The sequence below is a fragment of the Electrophorus electricus genome, chromosome 25 (assembly GCF_013358815.1).
Source record: "Electrophorus electricus isolate fEleEle1 chromosome 25, fEleEle1.pri, whole genome shotgun sequence".
Taxonomy (NCBI): Eukaryota; Metazoa; Chordata; class Actinopteri; order Gymnotiformes; family Gymnotidae; genus Electrophorus; species Electrophorus electricus.
In genome coordinates, this window is record NC_049559.1 from 5,149,891 (window position 1) to 5,170,605 (window position 20,715).

Below are 20,715 nucleotides of genomic sequence, written 5' to 3' on the forward strand. Positions count from 1 at the left end.
GGCTGGGGTTCCTGCCGGCTTCCCCGGACCTTTTCACAACTTGTTGTGTAACGTACCTGGCCCTGTCATTATACCAGTCCCTGTCACACTCAATGAGCCCTTTGTCTCCCTTTGTGTCTGTGCCTGTTCCCGTCAGTGTGTCCGTCCCTGTGTCTGTCATCGTCTTGGTCCCTCTCTTGCTGTCCTGCTTGCGCTGGCCCATGTCGGGTCACTCAGACCTCCAGCCTCGCCGTTTGGCATTGGTTTCGGGGCTGTAGCCTGATAGGCTGAGCTAAGTTTTTTTTTTTATTTCTCACTCAGATGTGTGTGATTACATAGTTGTTACTCACACATGCGTGATTACATAGTATTTTATTGTTTCTTAGATTTTTTTTATGGTTTTTTTTTTTTTTTTTACATTCTCCAGTTGTTTATGTTCCTAATGCAAAAACTGAGAGTAGGTATTGCCTTAGACTATGTACATTCCTTTATTCGTGAAACTACAGATGTAAACTACAGATAACCACTGCATATATCAAGATGATTGGGTACACAGAACTTTACTTTGGAAACTTCTGGGGACAAGAAAGTGGACTGGTTGCTGCCTCTGAAATTCATGTCCACTTTAAAAAATCAAGACATCAGGCAAGAAAACCACTAGGACTGAAAGGAAAGGGTTCACAAAAGGTTTTATGACTATGTTGTCAACCCTATTGGCATTGAACAATATAAGAAATATCAGCACTATGGTTTAAAATATATTTATAGTACCTTTATTTTGATTTAAAGTGACTTGTTTCATGAAATTTCGTTTATGTTTATTATCTCAGCATCCTGTTACAAAATATAAGCACAAACGTGTTCTGATTCTGTCATTTGGAAAATAATACTTTTTTTTTTTATTACACTAAAGCAAGTTATGTTAGAGGTTAATGTTAATGTTAAAATATAAATATATATTTTACTTATATAAATATATATAAATATATATATATATATATATATATATATATATATATATATATATATATATATATATATATATATATATATATATATATATAAAATATTTTCAGAGTACACTTTCAAAAGGTTCTGGGGTCAAACCCGAGCTATTTCAGAAGGTGGTGATGACATGTCTCCAGCGTCCGAGAGCGTATATTACGCGTGTGACAGTACTGGTGACTTTCCTGTATGCGTAATGAAATTATTAACATATGTTAATCAAGCAACAGTGCATCCTGAACATGACATATTGTTTTCTTTTACATTAAATAATTTGGGGGACAGTGGTATAATGCCATCAAATACTCCTCTACAAGTTGGGAGAATCCTATACACATTGCAGTTTTATTGTGAAATCTTGAAATGAAAAACGTCACCGGAAACGTAGCTGGCTGGTTTGTTTACACGTCGGTCGTTGAGTGGCGGCGTGTTTGAAAGATGAGCAGCAAGTCGTCTGATCTCGATATAGACCTCAAAGTCGAAATACTGAAGAAGAAGTACTTAGAGAAAAGAAACGGGGTATTTAACCTACTAGTTTGTGAAAACAGTGATATTATAAAGGCAATTAAGTAGTCAACTAACCTAGCTAGTTCATTTAGCGCTAACTAGCCTTCGCTGTCATGCTAAATGGACTAACTGCTAGTTGGCTATCATGGATAAATATCAGCCTGTGTTCTTAGAAATATCAGCCTGTGTTCTCTGTTAACTAGGGTGGGTAGTGTTATTTGACTGCTTTAATCTCACAGGTTTCTGATACCGTGAAACCATCAGTAAGTGCGACCACGTTAGAAGCTGGACACAGCGGTGCAAAGAGTGCGAAACATGGTAGGTATTTAAACCTGACACTTCACATGACGATGCTGCTTAAGATAACTTGCATTATTAAAAGGTATATTAAAGCTTTCAACTATATTCTAAGACACGATCCCCAGAAAGGAGGAAGACCCAGAAAAGATTTCCAGGTATGGCGAAATTAAGCACTACAGCAAGGCTCTCAAAGAACTTTTACAGGCTGTTTCAAGTCACCCTCAAAGGTTAGTAAAATGCCTGCATGACAAATGCGCAGTCCACTCATAATTCTGATTGAATAATGTGTTACAATTATATAATGTTTTTCTCAAACCAAACCGACAGTGATAGTATTTCAGGCAGTGAAGATGAGCTTAGTGATCAAACCAACTCCTTTGAAGGAACACGAATCCCGTGTTCAGAGACAGGTAGAATTTCTGCCCTCATTTACATGACTAATAACATATTCTTTCTGTTTATTACTGGTCATTCAGCAGTTACATGTGCATCAATCCTCCTTAGATGTGACACTGCCTTCCAATCTTGTGTGTACATCCAACTCATCTGTGACTGAACCTGTGTGGCTTGTCAGAAGAGAGGAGCTGAGGGATCAAACACAGCGCTTGACTGCGAGCCCAGCAGCTGTGGCTCAGGTGTTCCAGGAGATGCTTGAGATTTATGAGAAGCTGCAGGTTGGCAAACATTGCTATTACTTGCATCTGCAGCCTGAACTAATGGATCCATAAATCAGTCATTCATCAAGCATGATAAATGGGTTTTCAAAAAAACTTATTAAACCTCTTAAATCCATGGATATGTTTGAACCACTACAGTAAAGGGAGAAACTGAACAGGTTCAGTGCTAAACCCTCCCCACACACACTTCCCATATGCATGACCAGTGCTTCATAAAAACAGGGGGAAAAAAACTTTTGCAAATATATTCAGGAAACATTAGGCTCCAACTGAACTGGTGGTGTTTTTGTTTTGAAGTGTTTTGTTTGTTTTATCTCTATGTTCCTTATTGCTATTATAGTCTGACCGTGCCAACACATGCAGGTGAGCACTGAATACTCAGTTTGGTCTATGTAACTGACTTGTCTGATCTACATGTTGTCATGGGGTGGGAGAGGAAATAAGCGATTCTACCTACTTCATAAAAGCATGACTAATTTGTACATGTATGGACTTAAAGCCATAGATGGTTATCGGATCACTGGAATTTGAAGTCTAACTTGTTTTTTTGTTTTTTTTTGTTTTTTTAAAGCTTTGAATCTTTTTCATCTTCAGATTCAGTCTGGCATTGATTACATCATGAGCATTATCCTTGATGGATGTTTTTGTGTCTTATTCAATCAGTATGTTCTGATGAACTGAAACGTAACATACAGAAAAGCTGGGTTTTGGTCTTCATTTTGATATATTTTCAGTAGTACCAATATGGAAAGACACAGCTGAATACAGAAATATATGAGCTTTGCTTTGAATGATTCTCTTGGTAGACATGGTTTATTCTTCTCCAGGTTGGGTTCACCAACCCAGCATACCTGCTTGCTCAGTGATCATGAGCATAGTCCCTGAAGTGCTCTCTTTTTTACCAGCATAATCAAGCTGTGGTCCAAGCATTAAACCTCATCTCTGTTTTTCAGAAAATAACTTAGTTGGTCCACCTACACAGGAGCGCCTTTAAATATTTTCACATATTTGCTGTTCTAACCCTGACCTCAGGGTGTGATCCTTTACTTCTGTGTATGTGTATTCTCTGCATGCGCGTGTGCATACCCGTCTAGATGGAGAGGCTCAGCCAGCAGGCCTGGGCAGCAGGGCTGCGTGAACAGGAGCACCAACTCCAGCAGAGAGAGGCGCGTCTCCTCCAGCACCACAGCACCATCTGCAGACTGCGTGGGGTTGAGGGAGAAGTGATTGGCCGTGTCCACACGCTGCAGCAGGTCTAACTCTACGTTTATCCAACAGTCTAAAACGTTGCCTAGGGCGGATGATATGGTCAAAATATATTATGGTGATACTAGAGATTTTCATAATACACGTATCATAATATTCAGTTTTTCTGAACTTTATTACAAAGTTGGAATAGACACAATACACCAGGAAAAGTGTAGTGACATTAAGTACACATTTTTAAAATTAAACTTTTACAAAAAGAAGCGAGGTTGATGAGAAATCAATCAGTTGGTAAATAGAAATAAATGAAAAAATTAGCAAATAATTGGTTAATATTCAATCCACTCATTATTTTTCTGCAGTTTCAATTTGACAGTGTCACCATGGGATTTGTTTACTTTCTGTTTCTAATTGATCAAAATCACTCGTTCTTATGCAGTGCGATACTGATATACCCATGTTACCCATGAAATGTCCAGAAATACTTATTATAACGTAACTAATATCAATAACAATGGCATATCATCAAATCACTTGTAAAACCTTAATTTTAGCTGTCTTACCCAGAGTCAGCGTTGTGGGTCAGCTCACTTAGCAAATGATGGCGAGGTCAAGGGAGCCAAGTTGGTGGTGACTTCCTGTGTGCGTTGAAGTCCTGATGCTGCTAGAATAACTTGAACTACTCGTGCTGCCGCGGCCTTCCTTTCTCACTTCCTCCTCCTTGCGCTTCCCCTTATCCACTCACTCACATTTAACAGCAGCCTTCACTAAAACATTCACCTTATATTTAAAGCAACGGTGAGTTATTGCTCTTACATAAACGACGCACACACAAAAAAGAAACACGCGCAAAGAAATATCCTAATTCCTGCATCAGAGTTTGTTTAAAAAAAAAAAAAAAAAGGTGTCAGCAAGCACAAACAAAATAGCATCATGGGGTGTGGACAGCGTCAATGCAACGCTCCAAACAGCAATATCAAAACAGACTGATAGACAAGAACAAGCAAGTCCAGTCAATACAAATTTGCAGTCACTCGATGTTGGTGCCAACATGGGCTGTGTGGGGCATGGAGTGAATGACTGGGAGTAGGAGGTTGCACAAGGGGCTCGGTGACAGCGGTTGCATGACTTACCCATGACTGTGGGAGTAAGGCACAGGAGGTGGGACTATAGGAGGATGGGAGGGGCCATAGGATTGGGCGGTTGGTCCCCGACAGCAACACTGTGGGGACTAGTGACAAATGGTTTGAAGCGATTGTAGTGAAGGACTTTGTGTTTACTCAGTGGGTAAAGTCAGAACTAACTCGCCAGGTTCATAGGGGCTGTACTTCTTTTGCTGGTGTTCCGGAGATGTGGTGCTGAATGCTGTAGCTGATTGATGGGCTCTCCTAAGCAGTGTGCGCAGGGAGATTTTACTGTTCAACAGCACCAACTGGGGCACATCGCAAATGACAGGCAGCACACTGGCAACAATCTCTCAACAATGAGAGATGTCCAAAAACATGTATGGCCAGGAAAAGGAGCACAGATCTGTCATGTTTTATAGCTGAGCCATAATGTCCTATTGTTGGGTGACCAAGAAATGAAAAACTCAGGGGAAATGGTGCTTGAGGAATTACTGCACAATGAAGACTGCATTAAAATGATTTCCCATAGATCTACATTTATATAAAGTATCCGAGTATAGAGCTTCAAGATTGCAAAGTGATTTTAGAAACTAATTTACTGCTAATGTAGAGATGTAACACTATTTACTTCTCACAGAATGTTGGTAGTGATGTTTTTATGTCATCACACATATTATTCTTTGAGAGTTGACTTTGTAAGTATTCCAGAAATAAATATGGATTCCCTTTATACAGAAACATTCCTAACTTGCTGTCACATGTTTGATTATGTAAGATAAAAATGTTGCTCTTTAAGGAAGTTGATCCTGTAACTGTGTGCCAAAACTGCTAATAAGGATCAGAAAATCCTCAGAGAAGGACAACGGGTAACCTGGGCTTCTAAATAGTGGGAGCCAATCAAAGGACATCCTTATGAGATGCCCAAACCACCTCAGCCAATCAAAGGACATCCTTATGAGATGCTCAAACCACCTCAGTTGGCTCCTCTCAAGCTTGAGGAGCAGCGAGTCTACTCCAGGGCCTTCCCAGATTGCAGCGTCAACACAAATGGCCTCCGCTGCTCGTATTTGTGATCTCTTTCTTTCAGTTACTACCCATAGGTGAAGATGGAGACATAGATTGATCGGTAAACAAAGAGCTTGGTGCTATAACTAAGCACCTGCTTCAGCACCACAGACTGATTTAAGAGACAGTAGTGCTGCTGCTGGTGACCCGACCAATTTATGAATCTCATGCTCACCACTCCATCACTTGTGAACAAAATGCAGAGATAAGGGGGTCTTCCATTCTTTATCAGGACAGTACCGTGACCTTTACACAGTACCGTGACCTTGGACTTGGCGGTGCTGATTTTCATCCCAGCTGCTTCACATTCTGCTCAAGTGTTCCACCTCAGAGGCCACTAAGAGGACATCATCTGCAAATAACAGATATGTCTAGTCCTTCATACTGGACACCATTCCATATTCATGTCCTTGATACCCTGTCCATGAAAATCGCAGCCTTGCCAGAGACCGACTCCTACGGCTGTTACTGCGTTCATACAGAGACTGAGCCACTCGAAGCAACAAAACTTCATAAACTCCATAATGCTGTATCACCCCCTACAGTGTATTGTAAGGTACATGGTCTTAAGCCTTTTCCAAGACCACAGAGCATATGGAGCCTGGTTGGGTAAAGCTATGTAGCAGAGAAGAGCTGGTCCACTGTTCCACAGCCTGGGTGGAAACTCCTGTATCCTAGGTTCAGATACGAGGCAGATTATTTTCTCCAATCCCCCTGCATATACTTCTCCCCGAAGGCAGAGAAGTATAATCCTCGTATAATTAGAGCATAGTCTCTGGTCCTTCTTTTTAAATATAGAGGCCACCACTCCAATTTGCCAGTCCGAGGGCACCTTGCCCATTTCCCTGTGACATTGAAGAGGCGTGTTTAACCACATAAAGCCAACCTTGTCTAGTACCTTCAACGTCTCCTTCTGAATCTTATCCGCTCCTGCTGCCCTGCCATTACGCATCTTTTGAATTACCATAATGACTTCATCCACAGAAATGGAATTTGTATCACTGCTGATTTTGGGCCTGAAAATGTGATCTCACTAAGCTGTTCTTATATTTGTGTCTTATTAAAAAAAAAAAATGTAAAAAGCTTTTGACAAATTTGCTGTAAAAACAATTAAAACTACCCTATATGCTAAAAAATACAATTATTTGAGGTTTAGTGGTGGAATATTGCCTTTGCCAAGGCTACCCTTACTAAATAAATAGATATCTCACATGAATAAAAAAAACAAAACATAAATAACATTTTAAAAATTAACTTCTTGTTAAAACATTATTGTATTTATCTTGGCTGTTTTTCTCTTTCTACAGCAATACCAGCAACAAATAGAGACCCTGAGGACTGCTCTGAAAGAAAAAACCAAAGAAAATAAAAGAATCAAATCCAGCTTTGGTTCCATCAAGGAACTAAATTATACCATGAAAAAACAGGTATGACTTTTTCATGATATAAGTCAAGAAAACTATTTAGTTTATCCCCGTTATCATTGTTACTTCTATCCTGACTGATTTTAACTCCACACACTTCATGTTACAATACGTTTCATGTGTTGTCCTTTAGGGTATCGTATTTTATTAATTTTATTTCAATAGGAGGTAGTCTCAAAGTCATAGCTAAAATTCATAGTCATTTCAGGTTTTATTTATTATACCAGATATGCTGGGAGTCAAATGATTACATGCACTTTGTTAGTATTGGTGGCCTTTTAATTGCTCAAACAGAATCAAATGCTCAACATTGCCTTAATAGAATTATGATTCTAATAATAGTTTGCTGGAAACTTTTCCACATTCCTTCTGGCAGAATTGGTTTAACTCAGTCAGGTTTGTGGGTCTCTTTGTTCAGACATGCATTTTCTGTTCTATGGAATTCAGTGCAGGGCCTTGCAATGGTCAATGCAATATTTTCCAGTAGAGGAATCCTTAAGCTCATTGTCCTGATAGACGAGCCAGTTGTGACCAAGATTCAGCTTTCTGGCTGATGTCATGAGATGTTGTTTTAGCATTTCTAGATCATCTTCCTTCCTCATGGTGTTTTCTGAAGTACACCAGTCCCTTTTCTGGCAAAACATCGCTATAACATCGCCATATCTATGCTTACATTTTTAGGCCCTTAAATACAGCCAAGGGTGAACTCCCACTGAATGTGTAATTATAATGGCTGTGAAAACATTAGTTATTGGATTACATTTTAGACCTTCCAGACTGTTTAAAGAGACTGTGAAATTGGTGTATGTAAACTTGGAAATCTGTACAGAAATCTGATACACTAAATTGAAACTGAAATAAATGTGTCTCTAACTGATTGATTGTTTTAAAACTGAACAAAGTATATGCCCTAATCAACTTACTAAAACAAATGTGTGTAACATGAATTACATAGGGTTGTGAAACATTTGTTTCTTTGGATGTCTTCAGACTAGGTATATGTAAACCTTTGGCCTCAATTCTATATGTATATCATTGATGTTCAGTATTTTTTGTCTGTGAGATTCGAAAGCTTCAGTTTAATAACAAAATGCTGTGGCTGCCATCCTTGTGTGCAGCTGGATGATGTCACTGAACAGAACCGGAGGCTGGAGAATCAGTCTCGAAAGGTTCAGGCTCGTCTGGACAACCTGCAGGTAACGGACGATGTGCCCACAGTGATGCTGTTAGTACATTTGAAGGTCTCTATGTTACCCAAGAGGAGACTGAAAACGTGCAGGGCTGAGACTGGTTTGGCATAGATGGCCGTGTCTAAGTCTGCAGCATGTGTCTTGTGTTTTTCTGACAGAGAAAGTATGAGTACAGTGTTGCACACAAAAGGCGGGAAAATGTTGTTCCCAAGTCATGTGACCCCAACCCTCCTAAACAGGACAGACCTCTGCCTTCCAGCAAAGCTAGCAAGGTAAATTAAGCAGTCTGTTATGTGCAGGGCTAAACCACAGTTTTAAAAGCAAATGGCCAGTAACCTTGTCCAGGTGATTTGTAGCATATTCTTAGGAGTGGGACAATTACGATAGACCTTACATGAGGTTACTATACCAATAGATGGTTTGTAAGGGATTAGCCTGAAGCCCAATCTGTCTTTAAGGAGAGTTATACATGCCTAATCCTAGCAATTACCACAATCATCAGCACTTTTCCTTTAATAAAATAATTTAATCAGGACTGTTTTCTTGTCAGTGGCCAAGCAGCAGCCACACACTAAGACAAGATTTAACGACACCAAAAGCAAATGCTGTTTTTTTTCCCCTCGTTGCTAGTCCCCCTCACGCTGCTCCATGCTGAAACTGCTGGCAGCTATGCTCGACTGGGTTGTGGACGGCCAGCTCGCTCGGTCTGAAGAAGGGGAGAAGGAGGGAATGTTGGAGCAGTACATAGACCCGCATCCTTCCCTGCACGAACGCTGCTCCAGGGTCTGTCGGAGTTCACTGAGTTTGCCTGTATAGCCACACACACACACACACATTAGCACGCCCCAAATAAAATAAGGCTTTGTTTTGTTGTTTTGAGAGTTAGCACAACAGTGGTGTGATTGCGTCTACATGCCTTGCTAACTCAGCCGGTCAGGATCCAGTTGGCAAAATATGAAAAGGTCTGATTTTGCAAGCCATCACCTTTTTCTTTTCATACCATCATGGTCATTGTCTGTGGTGGTCGCTGGCTGTGGCCCGAGTCCCGTCCCCGTGGTCGCTGGTGGTCGCTGGCTGTGGCCCGAGTCCCGTCCCCGTGGTCGCTGGTGGTCGCTGGCTGTGGCCCGAGTCCCGTCCCCGTGGTCGCTGGTGGTCGCTGGCTGTGGCCCGAGTCCCGTCCCCGTGGTCGCTGGTGGTCGCTGGCTGTGGCCCGAGTCCCGTCCCCGTGGTCGCTGGTGGTCGCTGGCTGTGGCCCGAGTCCCGTCCCCGTGGTCGCTGGTGGTCGCTGGCTGTGGCCCGAGTCCCGTCCCCGTGGTCGCTGGTGGTCGCTGGCTGTGGCCCGAGTCCCGTCCCCGTGGTCGCTGGTGGTCGCTGGCTGTGGCCCGAGTCCCGTCCCCGTGGTCGCTGGTGGTCGCTGGCTGTGGCCCGAGTCCCGTCCCCGTGGTCGCTGGTGGTCGCTGGCTGTGGCCCGAGTCCCGTCCCCGTGGTCGCTGGTGGTCGCTGGCTGTGGCCCGAGTCCCGTCCCCGTGGTCGCTGGTGGTCGCTGGCTGTGGCCCGAGTCCCGTCCCCGTGGTCGCTGGTGGTCGCTGGCTGTGGCCCGAGTCCCGTCCCCGTGGTCGCTGGTGGTCGCTGGCTGTGGCCCGAGTCCCGTCCCCGTGGTCGCTGGTGGTCGCTGGCTGTGGCCCGAGTCCCGTCCCCGTGGTCGCTGGTGGTCGCTGGCTGTGGCCCGAGTCCCGTCCCCGTGGTCGCTGGTGGTCGCTGGCTGTGGCCCGAGTCCCGTCCCCGTGGTCGCTGGTGGTCGCTGGCTGTGGCCCGAGTCCCGTCCCCGTGGTCGCTGGTGGTCGCTGGCTGTGGCCCGAGTCCCGTCCCCGTGGTCGCTGGTGGTCGCTGGCTGTGGCCCGAGTCCCGTCCCCGTGGTCGCTGGTGGTCGCTGGCTGTGGCCCGAGTCCCGTCCCCGTGGTCGCTGGTGGTCGCTGGCTGTGGCCCGAGTCCCGTCCCCGTGGTCGCTGGTGGTCGCTGGCTGTGGCCCGAGTCCCGTCCCCGTGGTCGCTGGTGGTCGCTGGCTGTGGCCCGAGTCCCGTCCCCGTGGTCGCTGGTGGTCGCTGGCTGTGGCCCGAGTCCCGTCCCCGTGGTCGCTGGCTGTCTTCTGAGTCCTGTCTCCATGGTTTCTGGTTGTGTGCTGTGCCCTGGCAGGTCCTCCCAGTGCTGGTGCAGCAGCTCCAACAGACTGCCAGGACTGAGGCTTCTCTGCAGTTACCACTACTGCGCTTCACCTACTACTGTCTCTCACAGCTAGAGCACAGCACGCAGGTATTTACCACTGCTGAATGCAGAACAACTGTAAAATGCATCCAACTAAAAACAGACCAAACATTATAGGAATATTCCTTAATATGAATGAAGCATATGGATATTCATTTCCTTAATAATGCATCAAAAGCTGTAATCACAAAGCTTATTTGGCATTATCTCTGATGTACATAGCACATTTACCATTGCTAAATACAGCACTGGGATATTTACCATCGCACAATATAGCATATGGGTATTTACCACTGCTGAACACATCCCATAGGTGTTTACCATTGCTTAACACACACTCTGGGTATTTACAGCTACTGAACACCGCTCACTGGTATTTGCTCTCATTGATTTAGCAAGCGCGTCCTCTGATGTTTATTATCTTGCTGTGCAGCACCCGCCATTGACCTCCACATTGCGGAGACTGGGGGAGGAGGTGTCCTGTGGTCAGGGTGGAGGGGACAGGAGCAGGTCCCACCCACTCTTCAAGAGCTCCTGCCTTCACACGCGTTTCCTGTCTAGCCTGATCGTCCTGAGAACCGTCAGCCTGGGTAAGGCTCTCCAGCTTCAGAGGAAGGGCTTCGTTGAACGGATGTAAACAGGATGATTAGTGGCTCTGCCACATGTCAGGTGGTTAGAGCTCATTACCCTTCCAGAGCTTTAGCGTGATTCCACACTGCCCACAGCAGATGGCAATGTTGTGGCTGTAGAAAGGAAAGAGCACGGTGCCACTGAAGCACATATGGGGCATGACCGCATCCACTGGGTTCCACGGTGTTGGAGGGTACCAGGCCCTGGAGGTGCCCTTGCCAGCTCCAGCTGGATTCAGCTGGAAGTGCATTGTTTGATCTGGAAGGAGGAGTGCAGGCTTGCCACGCCTGTCCCTCTCCCTCTCCCACCCCGGGATCCAAACATGAAAGTGCACTGAGGATGATGAAGGGAAGCATGTTGTTTAGGCAAAAGATGATCACTGCAGACAGTTTTGAAAACACTTCTATTAAGGAATCACAGTTGATCAGGAATTATGTCTATTTCTGAAGAAGTGTTTTATCCTGCAAGAAGAGTTGGAAGGTTTTTTGGGGTTTTTTTGTCTGCCAAAACCCAACACAGGTTTATGTGTCTCTGCCTTATGTGGGACGGCACTATGATGCTCTCTCAGTGTAGGGATGTTTAGGGCTCCATCTGGGAAGCATCAGTCTTAAGGGTTCTATAAAGTTCTTTTTTTCAAGCACCTAACACCCAGTTCTATTGGCTGCAGTTTTTATAGTGGCTATTACTCTTTGGCCTGTTTTATTGCAGCTGGCCTGTTTTATTTATGTGTGTCCAGCACAGAACAGCAGTGCTAAAATCCCAAGTTTACTGAGAACTGCTCAAACTGCCCAAGCTGTCCTGTGCTAGGAAACTGGCCTTTTTTTTTTTTTTTTTTTTACCTGCCACGAAAAGTTTGCAGTTCGTGTGGTGAACTCTGTCTCGGGTATGCGTTTGTACCAAACAAGTATGTTTGGAAAACTTAGTAACAAACTGTCTGAGTCAGAGTGGCAGTCCTGGACACACAAGAATGCATTTGCAAATGTATTAATTCACTGTTAATAAGAAAAGCGCTTTTGATTGACTGTATGTTTGTTTGAAAAAGGAATAAGTTGATGACTATAATGCATCAAAAGATGTTGATGAACAGCACCAGCTACACGTGAAATAAACCCCGAGTCCTTTTCTGACCGACAGTGGGGATCGTGACTCAAGCTACTGATGTTCTGCATGATGATGTGGGAATGGAGGACGGAAAAGCTTTCTTCTTGAAGTACCAGGCGCTGGCAGTCATTTTGGCTGTTTTGAGGGCAGGAAATCCAAGTCTGCAAGTTCGGGCCATGGACATCCTGCTGCAGATGGGTGCTGAGTCACGTGAGTCTAGAGAGACAGAGTGCAAACATAACGGAGATGGAGCCGACAGATTCATGCATAAGAAGCAAAACAGTTCTGTATAGATGCATAGACATAGAGGGTTTTTTTTGTTTTTTTTTAAAGTGATATATATATATACACACACACATACACAGCCATTAGATTAAAACCTAATATTGTGCAGGTCTCTCTTGCGCCACCAAAACATCTCTGACCCATTGAAGCATGAATTTCACAAGATCTCTGAAGTCCTGTGGTATCTGGCTCTTTTAAAGTTCTTTAAGCGAGGTTGGACCTGCATGAATTGGATTTCTAGTTTTCCCAGCATATCCCATAGAGGCTCGAGCAGATCATCTGGGGAATTTGGAGACCAAGCCAACAATTTGTCGTGTTCCTCGAACTGTTTCTGAACAAATTTGCAATGTGGCCATTAGGAAATACTGTTCCCATGAAGGGGTGTACTTGGTCTGCAACAGCGTTTAGGTAGGTGGTACCTAAATCACTACCACTAAACCACTAATGTGTTAAAGTAACATCCTCACGAATGGCTGGTTTCCCAGCCGAACATTGCCCCGAGCATCACGCTGCCTCCACTGGCTTGCCTTCTTTCCATGGTGCATCCTGGGTGCCACCTCTTCCCTAAGTAAATGATGAATATGCACCTGGCTGTCCACCTTCTTCTATTGCTCCATGGTCCAGTTCTGATGCTCACCATAGATGGTGCTTTTGGTGGTGGACAAGGGACAGCATTAGCACTCTGACTGATCTGTGGCTACGTAGCCCCATACTAAGAAAACTGTGTTCTAACATCTTTCTATCATAGCCAGTTGTTACCTTTTTCATCGGTTTGTACTAGAGTACCCTTTCCGTGGGATCAAGTCAGACAGTCTTGCATTTGCTCCTCTTATGCATCAGTGAGCCTTGGGTGCCCTTGATCCTGTCGCTGGTTCACATGTCTTTCTTTTGGTAGCTACTGACCACTGCATACCTGGGGATCATTCCACGAGACCTGCCGTTTTGGAGATGCTCTGACCCAGTCATCTACCCATCACAATTTGGTCAGAGTGACTCAGATCCTTATTCTTGTCCATTTTTACTTCTTCTAATACATCAACTGTAAGAACTGCAGGTTCATCTCTTGACAGGTGACACTGTAACAATATAATCAATATATATAAAATAAAAATAACCCCAACTTGCCCTCCGGGTGGTCTCTTTTCCTTCAAGCTTGGGTCCTCTACCAGAGGCCTTCGTAGTATCTTACCTGTTCCCAGGACTGCACTCTTCTGGACCCAGATCTCAGATGTTGTTCCAGGTATCCATTGGAGCCATTCTCCCAGTTTGGGTGTTACAGCCCATAGTGCTCTGATTACCATGAGAAGCACAGTTGCCTTAAACTTTGCAGTCAGCTCAAATATTCATAAATGTGCAGTGTATAGTTTGAAAATATCTGCATTGGTACTGTTTTGTTTGTTTTATTCTACTGTGCCATAATGCAAAGTTTCTTCCTATATGAGACTTCAACAAAAAAAGCAATGTTGGCTGCAGCGCATTGGGAGGTTGATCTTAAGACATTATTCACTTTGATTCCTTTTTGTTTGAAGAATCTAATCAAGGCTTTCTGGTGTATAGACTGTAAGGCTGCGTATCTGATGAGCATGAGGGCGTGTGGAAGGAGTGATGACCGTAATTAAGGCCATGTGTTTTAAGTCTGGAGAGGCAGTGAAGGCCATTAGCACAGCCCTCCGCCTGGCTCCTTTCCACGCCATTAACCAGCAGCAACACTGCTAACGTATCTAAGGAGCCACGATCTGGAGACTAATAACCTTCTCCAAAATGCATCAGGTGGCCCTAATGTGGAGATCTGATTTAGATGTGAATGGGTTGTGGTTACTGTTATTGGCAGTTGGACACTTGTAACTGAGACTGTGGCTAATTTAGGGGCTTTCAAAATTCAGATCCTGAAAGCTACTAAAATTCCGAAGATTACTGAAACTGCACTGTTCTAGCCAGGCATATAGACTGCAACATAAAATCTCTGTTTTTCCTAACAGATCAAAGGTTAAGTTCTTACAGACACTGAGGGGAGATGCTTTCAGCACCGTTTCCTGAGCTTCCTTCCACTGCACCTTTAATGGCGCCCTCATCTGTCTCACCCATTTAAAGCTGATGAAGGCCTCGTTAACTCCTAGATGACATGATTTAGGAACGTGGGAGGCAGAGTAAACTCAAACTGTGTGGTACTGGGGTGAAAGAGAACCTCTGCTCTACACGCACTTTTAAATTAGCAGATTAAATAATTCCATACTACAACCAATACATTACAGTATCATATTTTGTACCAGCATTCAAAAGCTCACTGATGGTACTGTCTAGTACTGATACTGAAGTTTAAGTACCAGTATCATTACTGTACCCAAATGTTCTCTTGCCAGCCTTAATTCTTCTGATGTATGAATGTGAGATGATAGTGCAGCATATATTTACATTTACAGCATTTGGCGGACTCTCTTTTTAAGAGCGACTTACAAAAGTGCCAGTACAGTAGGTTAGAGTCCAAGATACCATTGAAATTCATTTGTCAAACCCTGTGTAGCACAGATTACAAACAGGAGACAAAGAATGGATCAGTCCAGTTAATTGAGTAATAGGCCAATTTTATAACTAATTCTAATTAATATGTCTGACAAATTTAGATTTGTCTTTTTGTACCAAATGCATCTTAGGGAAGTACGAACAAGCATAATTATGTATTCTGTTTATAAGATCTGACCTACGCAGTCTTTTAAAGTATTAGATTAGGCCTAGATTATTAGACCAGCCCTATTTATGTTGCCTAAAATATTTGTTTGCATTGCAGTATGGAATTTGTACTGTAAAAGTTCCTCCTGCAAATCTCCCATCAGTGCCCTCTTTTGGCTTCACCTATGTAGTGCAAGTGTGCCAAGAAATGAATGCAGTCTTCAGAGCTGTTTTAGTGTCATAAAAACCAGAACATAAATGAACTTTCTACAAACCCCACCGCATGCATTACTAAGAGCTTTAGCTCTCTTCGGTCTGGTTTTACGGACTGGGACAGAATTGTCTGCCAGCTAGAGAAGAAGGCAAGACTGGGTGTCTGTCTCAGCCTTTACTTTGCTCTTAGCCTGTGAACAGTCCTCCTTATAGCAGGTCTGCACCTGGATTGAGAGGAACAGAACTGAAGTCCTTTAACTCTTTTCACTTCTGGCTTATGTAAGCAGTAGTTCAGAGGTTCATGTGTGCATCCCATACAAATACTTCACTCATGCACCTTTGCTGTAATCACTGCTAATAATGAAATTCCCCTGAGTCATTTTAATTTCCCCCATTATAAGGGGGACCAGGAATGTCCATCGTTCTTCTGTTTTATTTTAGTGACACTGAACAGAACTCCAAACCTCAGTTCTCAGGGTGCTGCTTTATGGGCAGGGCCTGGACTGTGCTGAGGTGTGCTGTGCAATTACTCCATTTTATAGAGGAATAATCAGGGCAGTATGTGAAGGTGCTGGAGAGTATAGGTTGCACCTGAAGGTCTTTGCAGGTCCCTGCGCTTGTCCGGGGGAAGCCCTGTTATGCGAACATCGTTTGGTCTGCAGCAGGATCAGTCCTAATACACTCCATGTGTGTCCTAGTGAAAGAGAGGTACCCTAAATCAGCTTAAAGAATAACACTAAAGGTTAGACAGTCAGAGTCCAGAGAAGGAAATCTTTTGAAGTTTCCTCCATTTTGTCTAATGTAAGACAGCTTACCTGTGAAGAGGAGGGAGAGCAGATGTGTGTGTGTGTGTGTGTGTGTGTGTGTGTGTGTGTGTGTGTGTGTGTGCGTGTGTGTGTGCGTGTGTGTGTGTGTGTGTGTGTGTGTGTGTGTGTGTGTGTGTGTGTGTGCGTGTGTGTGTGTGCGTGCGCGTGTGTGTGTGTGTGTGTGTGCGTGCACATGCGTACATGCGTGCGTGTTAAGGAGTGAGAGAGTGTGGGGTACAGATGTGCTAAGATGAAGGAGCCAGACTGACCCTTCACCCAGGGATCTGGCCATGGAATTCTGTAATGCTCACTCAGGGATTAGTGTAGGTTAAAGGTGGTCAGAGTGCCAGAGGTTCTGTAGTCTCAGTTTAAAGCTTATTTAGTGAACACAATATAAGCAGACAGGTGTGTTGGTTACTCCTTCAGTGCATAATGGGCATTTGAGTTCATCCTACAGAATGAGGCTTTTACACTGCATCTCAAGTCTTTATGCAAAAACATGTCCACACTTGTCTGTGTCATTGCTTGAACATATCTGATCTTTGGCAATGGCCTTTGGCTTGTCCACTACTCTGAGTTTAAAGTCTTTTTACCTAAAGTGGAGCCAGGGCTTGTAGAACCCAACAGGGTTGAATACCTCAGCCAGGCATTTATTTGATGAATTCTGCTCTTGGTTTTGACAAGCGCGTCTTCCTCAACATGTCCGCTGGGTTCCTACTGTGCCTTGCCTGTGGCTGTTCTTTTCCCTCTGCAGAGTGCCAATGGACCATCACAGCACTGGCACAGTCATTTAGAAAACTAATCAAGTGCTGACCTTTTTAGGTTAAATAGTTTATACTAAGTTAGTACTGTATAAGTGTTGGTTCTCTGTATGAGTATGTGAATGTTGGTAACAAATGTGAGTGAGTACTGGTACTGAATGTCAGTGTGTGGTAGTGAATGTCAGTGTGAAGCTCTGAGGCATGCTTTGCTGCTCTCCGACCTGTAGGATACCTTCCAAGCTTCCTTCAGGCATGCAGCACAGAGCAGTTCTTCCGCTGGGCCTCCACATTCCTGCGCAGCACCCGCCTGGACCTCACCCTCGCCGAGAAACTCAGCATCCTGCTTCAGAAGCTCTCGGGCATCAGGTCTGCTCCACACCCCACGTACAGCACGGTCCAGTACCAAGAACCCAGTGATCGGTCACTGCGGTAATGTCAGGAACACAAACTACTTCTCTACTTTGTGTGCCACTGCTGCAAACAGCTGGAAAATATATTTTTATAAAAGTACTCCTTCAGACAAAAGGCTGGTGCTAACAATGAGCACATAGGGGGTCATACCAGGTATATTAGACATGACAGCAATTCTCGCTGCGTCTTAGCTGCATAAATGTGTTACCATTTGAATGAAACGCATGGTGTTCAAACTGTTTCTATTTTAAATAGTGTGAGCTTGAATAATGAACATCAACTTAATAGAATTTTAAAAGATTTCTTTGAATGTTGAAACACTCATCCTGTTGTTGCTCACAGGCCTCGTAGCCACCATACCACTTCCTCATTCTCCTCAAATGTCATCCTGGTTTTCGCAGCCAAACTTATCAGCTGACAGGAAATCCTCATTAGTTTAGCTTTGCCTTCTAAACATCATCATTAACCCTCATTAAGGGAGATCACAGTAGAGTGCAGAGATTTGGAAACGTCTGGAGAAAAGGACGTGGAAAAACACTCGTGTTGACTTCCATCTGGGGGCCTGCTCTGTAACTGAGAGGGGGCAGGTTAGCGGGACTGGGGAGGACTGTTGCTGAAAGTCATGCACCATTGGGTACGAAGGGCTGGCAGGGGAGGCGTTCATTCCTCTGAGGTGACCTGCGACACCATGACTGAGGGCATGTGTTTGCTGTCTCTTCTGTTTGCAGAAAGAACAAGCGTCTGTTTGAAGCGTTCTCACTGCATCTGCTCCTGCAGGAGATGCACAGGACCACCAACCCTGCACATGCCTTCTTGACCATCAACCTCAGCTCCATTCTCCTCAACCTGGGCATGCCCACACGTCCCTGACACAGGCCTGACACTCCTCAACCTGGGCATGCCCACACGCCCCTTACACGGGCCTGACACTCTTCAGCCTGGGCATGCCCACACGCCCCTTACACGGGCCTGACACTCTTCAGCCTGGGCATGCCCACACATCCCTGACACGGGCCTGACACTCTTCAACCTGGGCATGCCCACAGCCACCAAACCCACTCAGCCCCACTTGTGAATATAAATGGGCTCAGTTTTTTTTTTTTTAGATGCACTAATTAGTGCATTTTACATAATCATGGCTTCTGATTTGACGAATTGTCACTGGCACTGTTTTTACAAACACTTGATTTGATGAGAAGACAACAGATAAAAGTGTGTTTGGGTAAGTTTCCTGAGTAAGAGCGTTTGTAACCTCTAACTTTTCAGGGATACACTTGGTGTTGAGGTTCCCTTAACTAACATTATTTACAGTACTAATTAACATTACCAAGCCATTAACTTTAGTATTAACAAGCCTTATGTAATGTAACTCAGATCATTGGAAACTCAAAGGACACCATGTCACCTTGTATAATAACAGCTCTGCCTTTTTATCTCTGTCAACATTGTGTTTGCCTGGAGCCATCAATGAACACTATTAAAAAAGGTCATTATTGCTTTGCTAACACTGTTTATAATTTTAATCCTAATGTTTATAGTTTGTTAATGTTGCATAAGGCTATAAGTGATGTTGGTTAATGGAACCTGAATGTAAAGTGTCATTCACACTGGTAAAGTAAAGCCATTAATAGTGACCTCCTGCTTCTTATTAGTTGTAAATACCACTGTTAAACTTTATAGTACTTTACAGCTGATCTCCGGTTTATCCCTGTGCTTGGATCAGCCCTGACCTCTGCAGCAAGTGAGGGCTTCACGTACAACCAGTTACAGCTTACATCTTAGCTAACACTGATCACCAATCTGGTATTTAGGTTATTCTTGTGCTGATTACAAATTCAAGCTTGAGGTAACTTATTCAGTATTTATATGTATGTGGGTTTGAAAAAGTCTCCCTTGTCCGTTTTTATTTTGTTGTTGTTGTTGTTTTTTAATGACTAATTATTTGTTACTAAATAAAATGTATGCAACACCTATTTTTTGCTTTTTCAAACTTTAAACATTTACATCACAAATTCACATTTCAAATAAATGTTTAGCCTTGGACTGCATGCAGGTGCCATTTCTTTGTTTGTTAAAATTTGTTAAAATATTTGGCTCTGGGCGTTTTTTCCTCCCCAGTTCCATGTAATATACCCAGGTTGAGTTTAGTCTCTACAAACCTGTTCTCACATCCAGTTGGGACTAAAGTCAGTGGACAGTGCTTTGCAGAAATCGCTACCTCTGTCTAAGCAGTCTAGGTTTTTTTTAGATATGCATCCTTTTTGTGTACCTTCACTTCTAAACTATTTTACAGTAACAGTCCAGCATTTTAGAATAGTTAAATATGGATGTGAAAGGGGGGAGCTTGTGATTGCCACACCAGCATTAAGGCAATGAGTCAAAACTTGGAATGAATGAGACTCACTCTGAGAGAGTGAGGTTTGTCAGCTCAACAGCCTTGAGCGATGCTTGTTCCACAAAAATGAATCGGACCATTCAAGTTCTAATCTGCCTTTTTAGTCCTCCACGGTAAGGCGTTAAACACGTCTTGTTTGACCATGCGCTCACCTTTGGTAAACCCTGCCTAAAGCTGTCCGGGACTGATGGGCATGTTTCAACCCCTCCGCCCTCTTAGCCTAATGTTTCCCTTGAGGCGTGATGGTACTTAAGCTGCAGTGTACTGATTTTTGCTGGCTTTCACATAAACTCCACACGCGCACATAATGAAGCCCTATAGGGCAAAACTGCAGGAGAAGCTCCAGAATGTTCTGAGCTCTCACTTCCAAGGAGCTACACATACAGCATAGAGCTACACATGAATGGTTTTCAGTCCAAAGTTTATGTGTACACGCATGCACACACACATACACATGGAACGTTGTGGCTTTCCATTTCTGCTGCCTTACGTCTTCTGTATGAGTGGCTTATATCCAAGCAGTACTGTTTAAGCCTGTTTAGAGACTCTAAGCACCTCTGAATTTTCCACTAAACTGTCAGTGCTTGATTTATTTTCATTACTTGAGTTTGTGAAGAATATACAGATACATTAGACTGCTAGAGCATCTCCAGAGTGTGGCATCGCTGTCCGAGTAACCCTCACATGTGTGACTTAACAGCCTT

At 43.8% G+C, this 20,715-nt stretch overlaps 1 protein-coding gene across 4 annotated transcripts; it reads left to right on the forward strand.

Annotated features, from left to right (window-relative positions):
* Positions 1–1,397: 1,397 nt before the first annotated feature.
* LOC113585658 (coiled-coil domain-containing protein 138) lies at positions 1,398–19,589 on the forward strand. Of its 4 annotated transcripts, XM_027023279.2 has the most exons (15): positions 1,398–1,503; positions 1,731–1,809; positions 1,904–2,018; positions 2,119–2,201; positions 2,296–2,465; positions 3,563–3,721; positions 7,174–7,293; positions 8,409–8,486; positions 8,639–8,752; positions 9,111–9,263; positions 10,674–10,790; positions 11,176–11,332; positions 12,507–12,683; positions 17,433–17,571; positions 18,345–19,589. In XM_027023279.2, the coding sequence occupies exons 1-15, from the start codon at positions 1,423–1,425 to the stop codon at positions 18,484–18,486; spliced, it is 1,884 nt and encodes a 627-aa protein (XP_026879080.2). In that variant the 5' UTR covers positions 1,398–1,422; the 3' UTR covers positions 18,487–19,589. The 4 variants fall into 4 exon arrangements, with proteins under 4 accessions (XP_026879080.2, XP_026879081.2, XP_035378637.1 ...); XM_027023280.2 differs by lacking the exon at positions 9,111–9,263; XM_035522744.1 differs by lacking the exons at positions 17,433–17,571; positions 18,345–19,589 and adding an exon at positions 13,654–13,886.
* Positions 19,590–20,715: the final 1,126 nt, after the last annotated feature.

Excerpts from the sequence above, each read along its gene's own strand:
- LOC113585658 (XM_027023279.2), top strand. The coding sequence starts at position 1,423 with ATGAGCAGCAAGTCGTCTGATCTCGATATAGACCTCAAAGTCGAAATA. Across the intron at positions 10,791-11,175 it reads AGCTAGAGCACAGCACGCAG|CACCCGCCATTGACCTCCAC; the intron begins GTATTTACCACT and ends CTTGCTGTGCAG. Across the intron at positions 17,572-18,344 it reads CAGAAGCTCTCGGGCATCAG|AAAGAACAAGCGTCTGTTTG; the intron begins GTCTGCTCCACA and ends TTCTGTTTGCAG.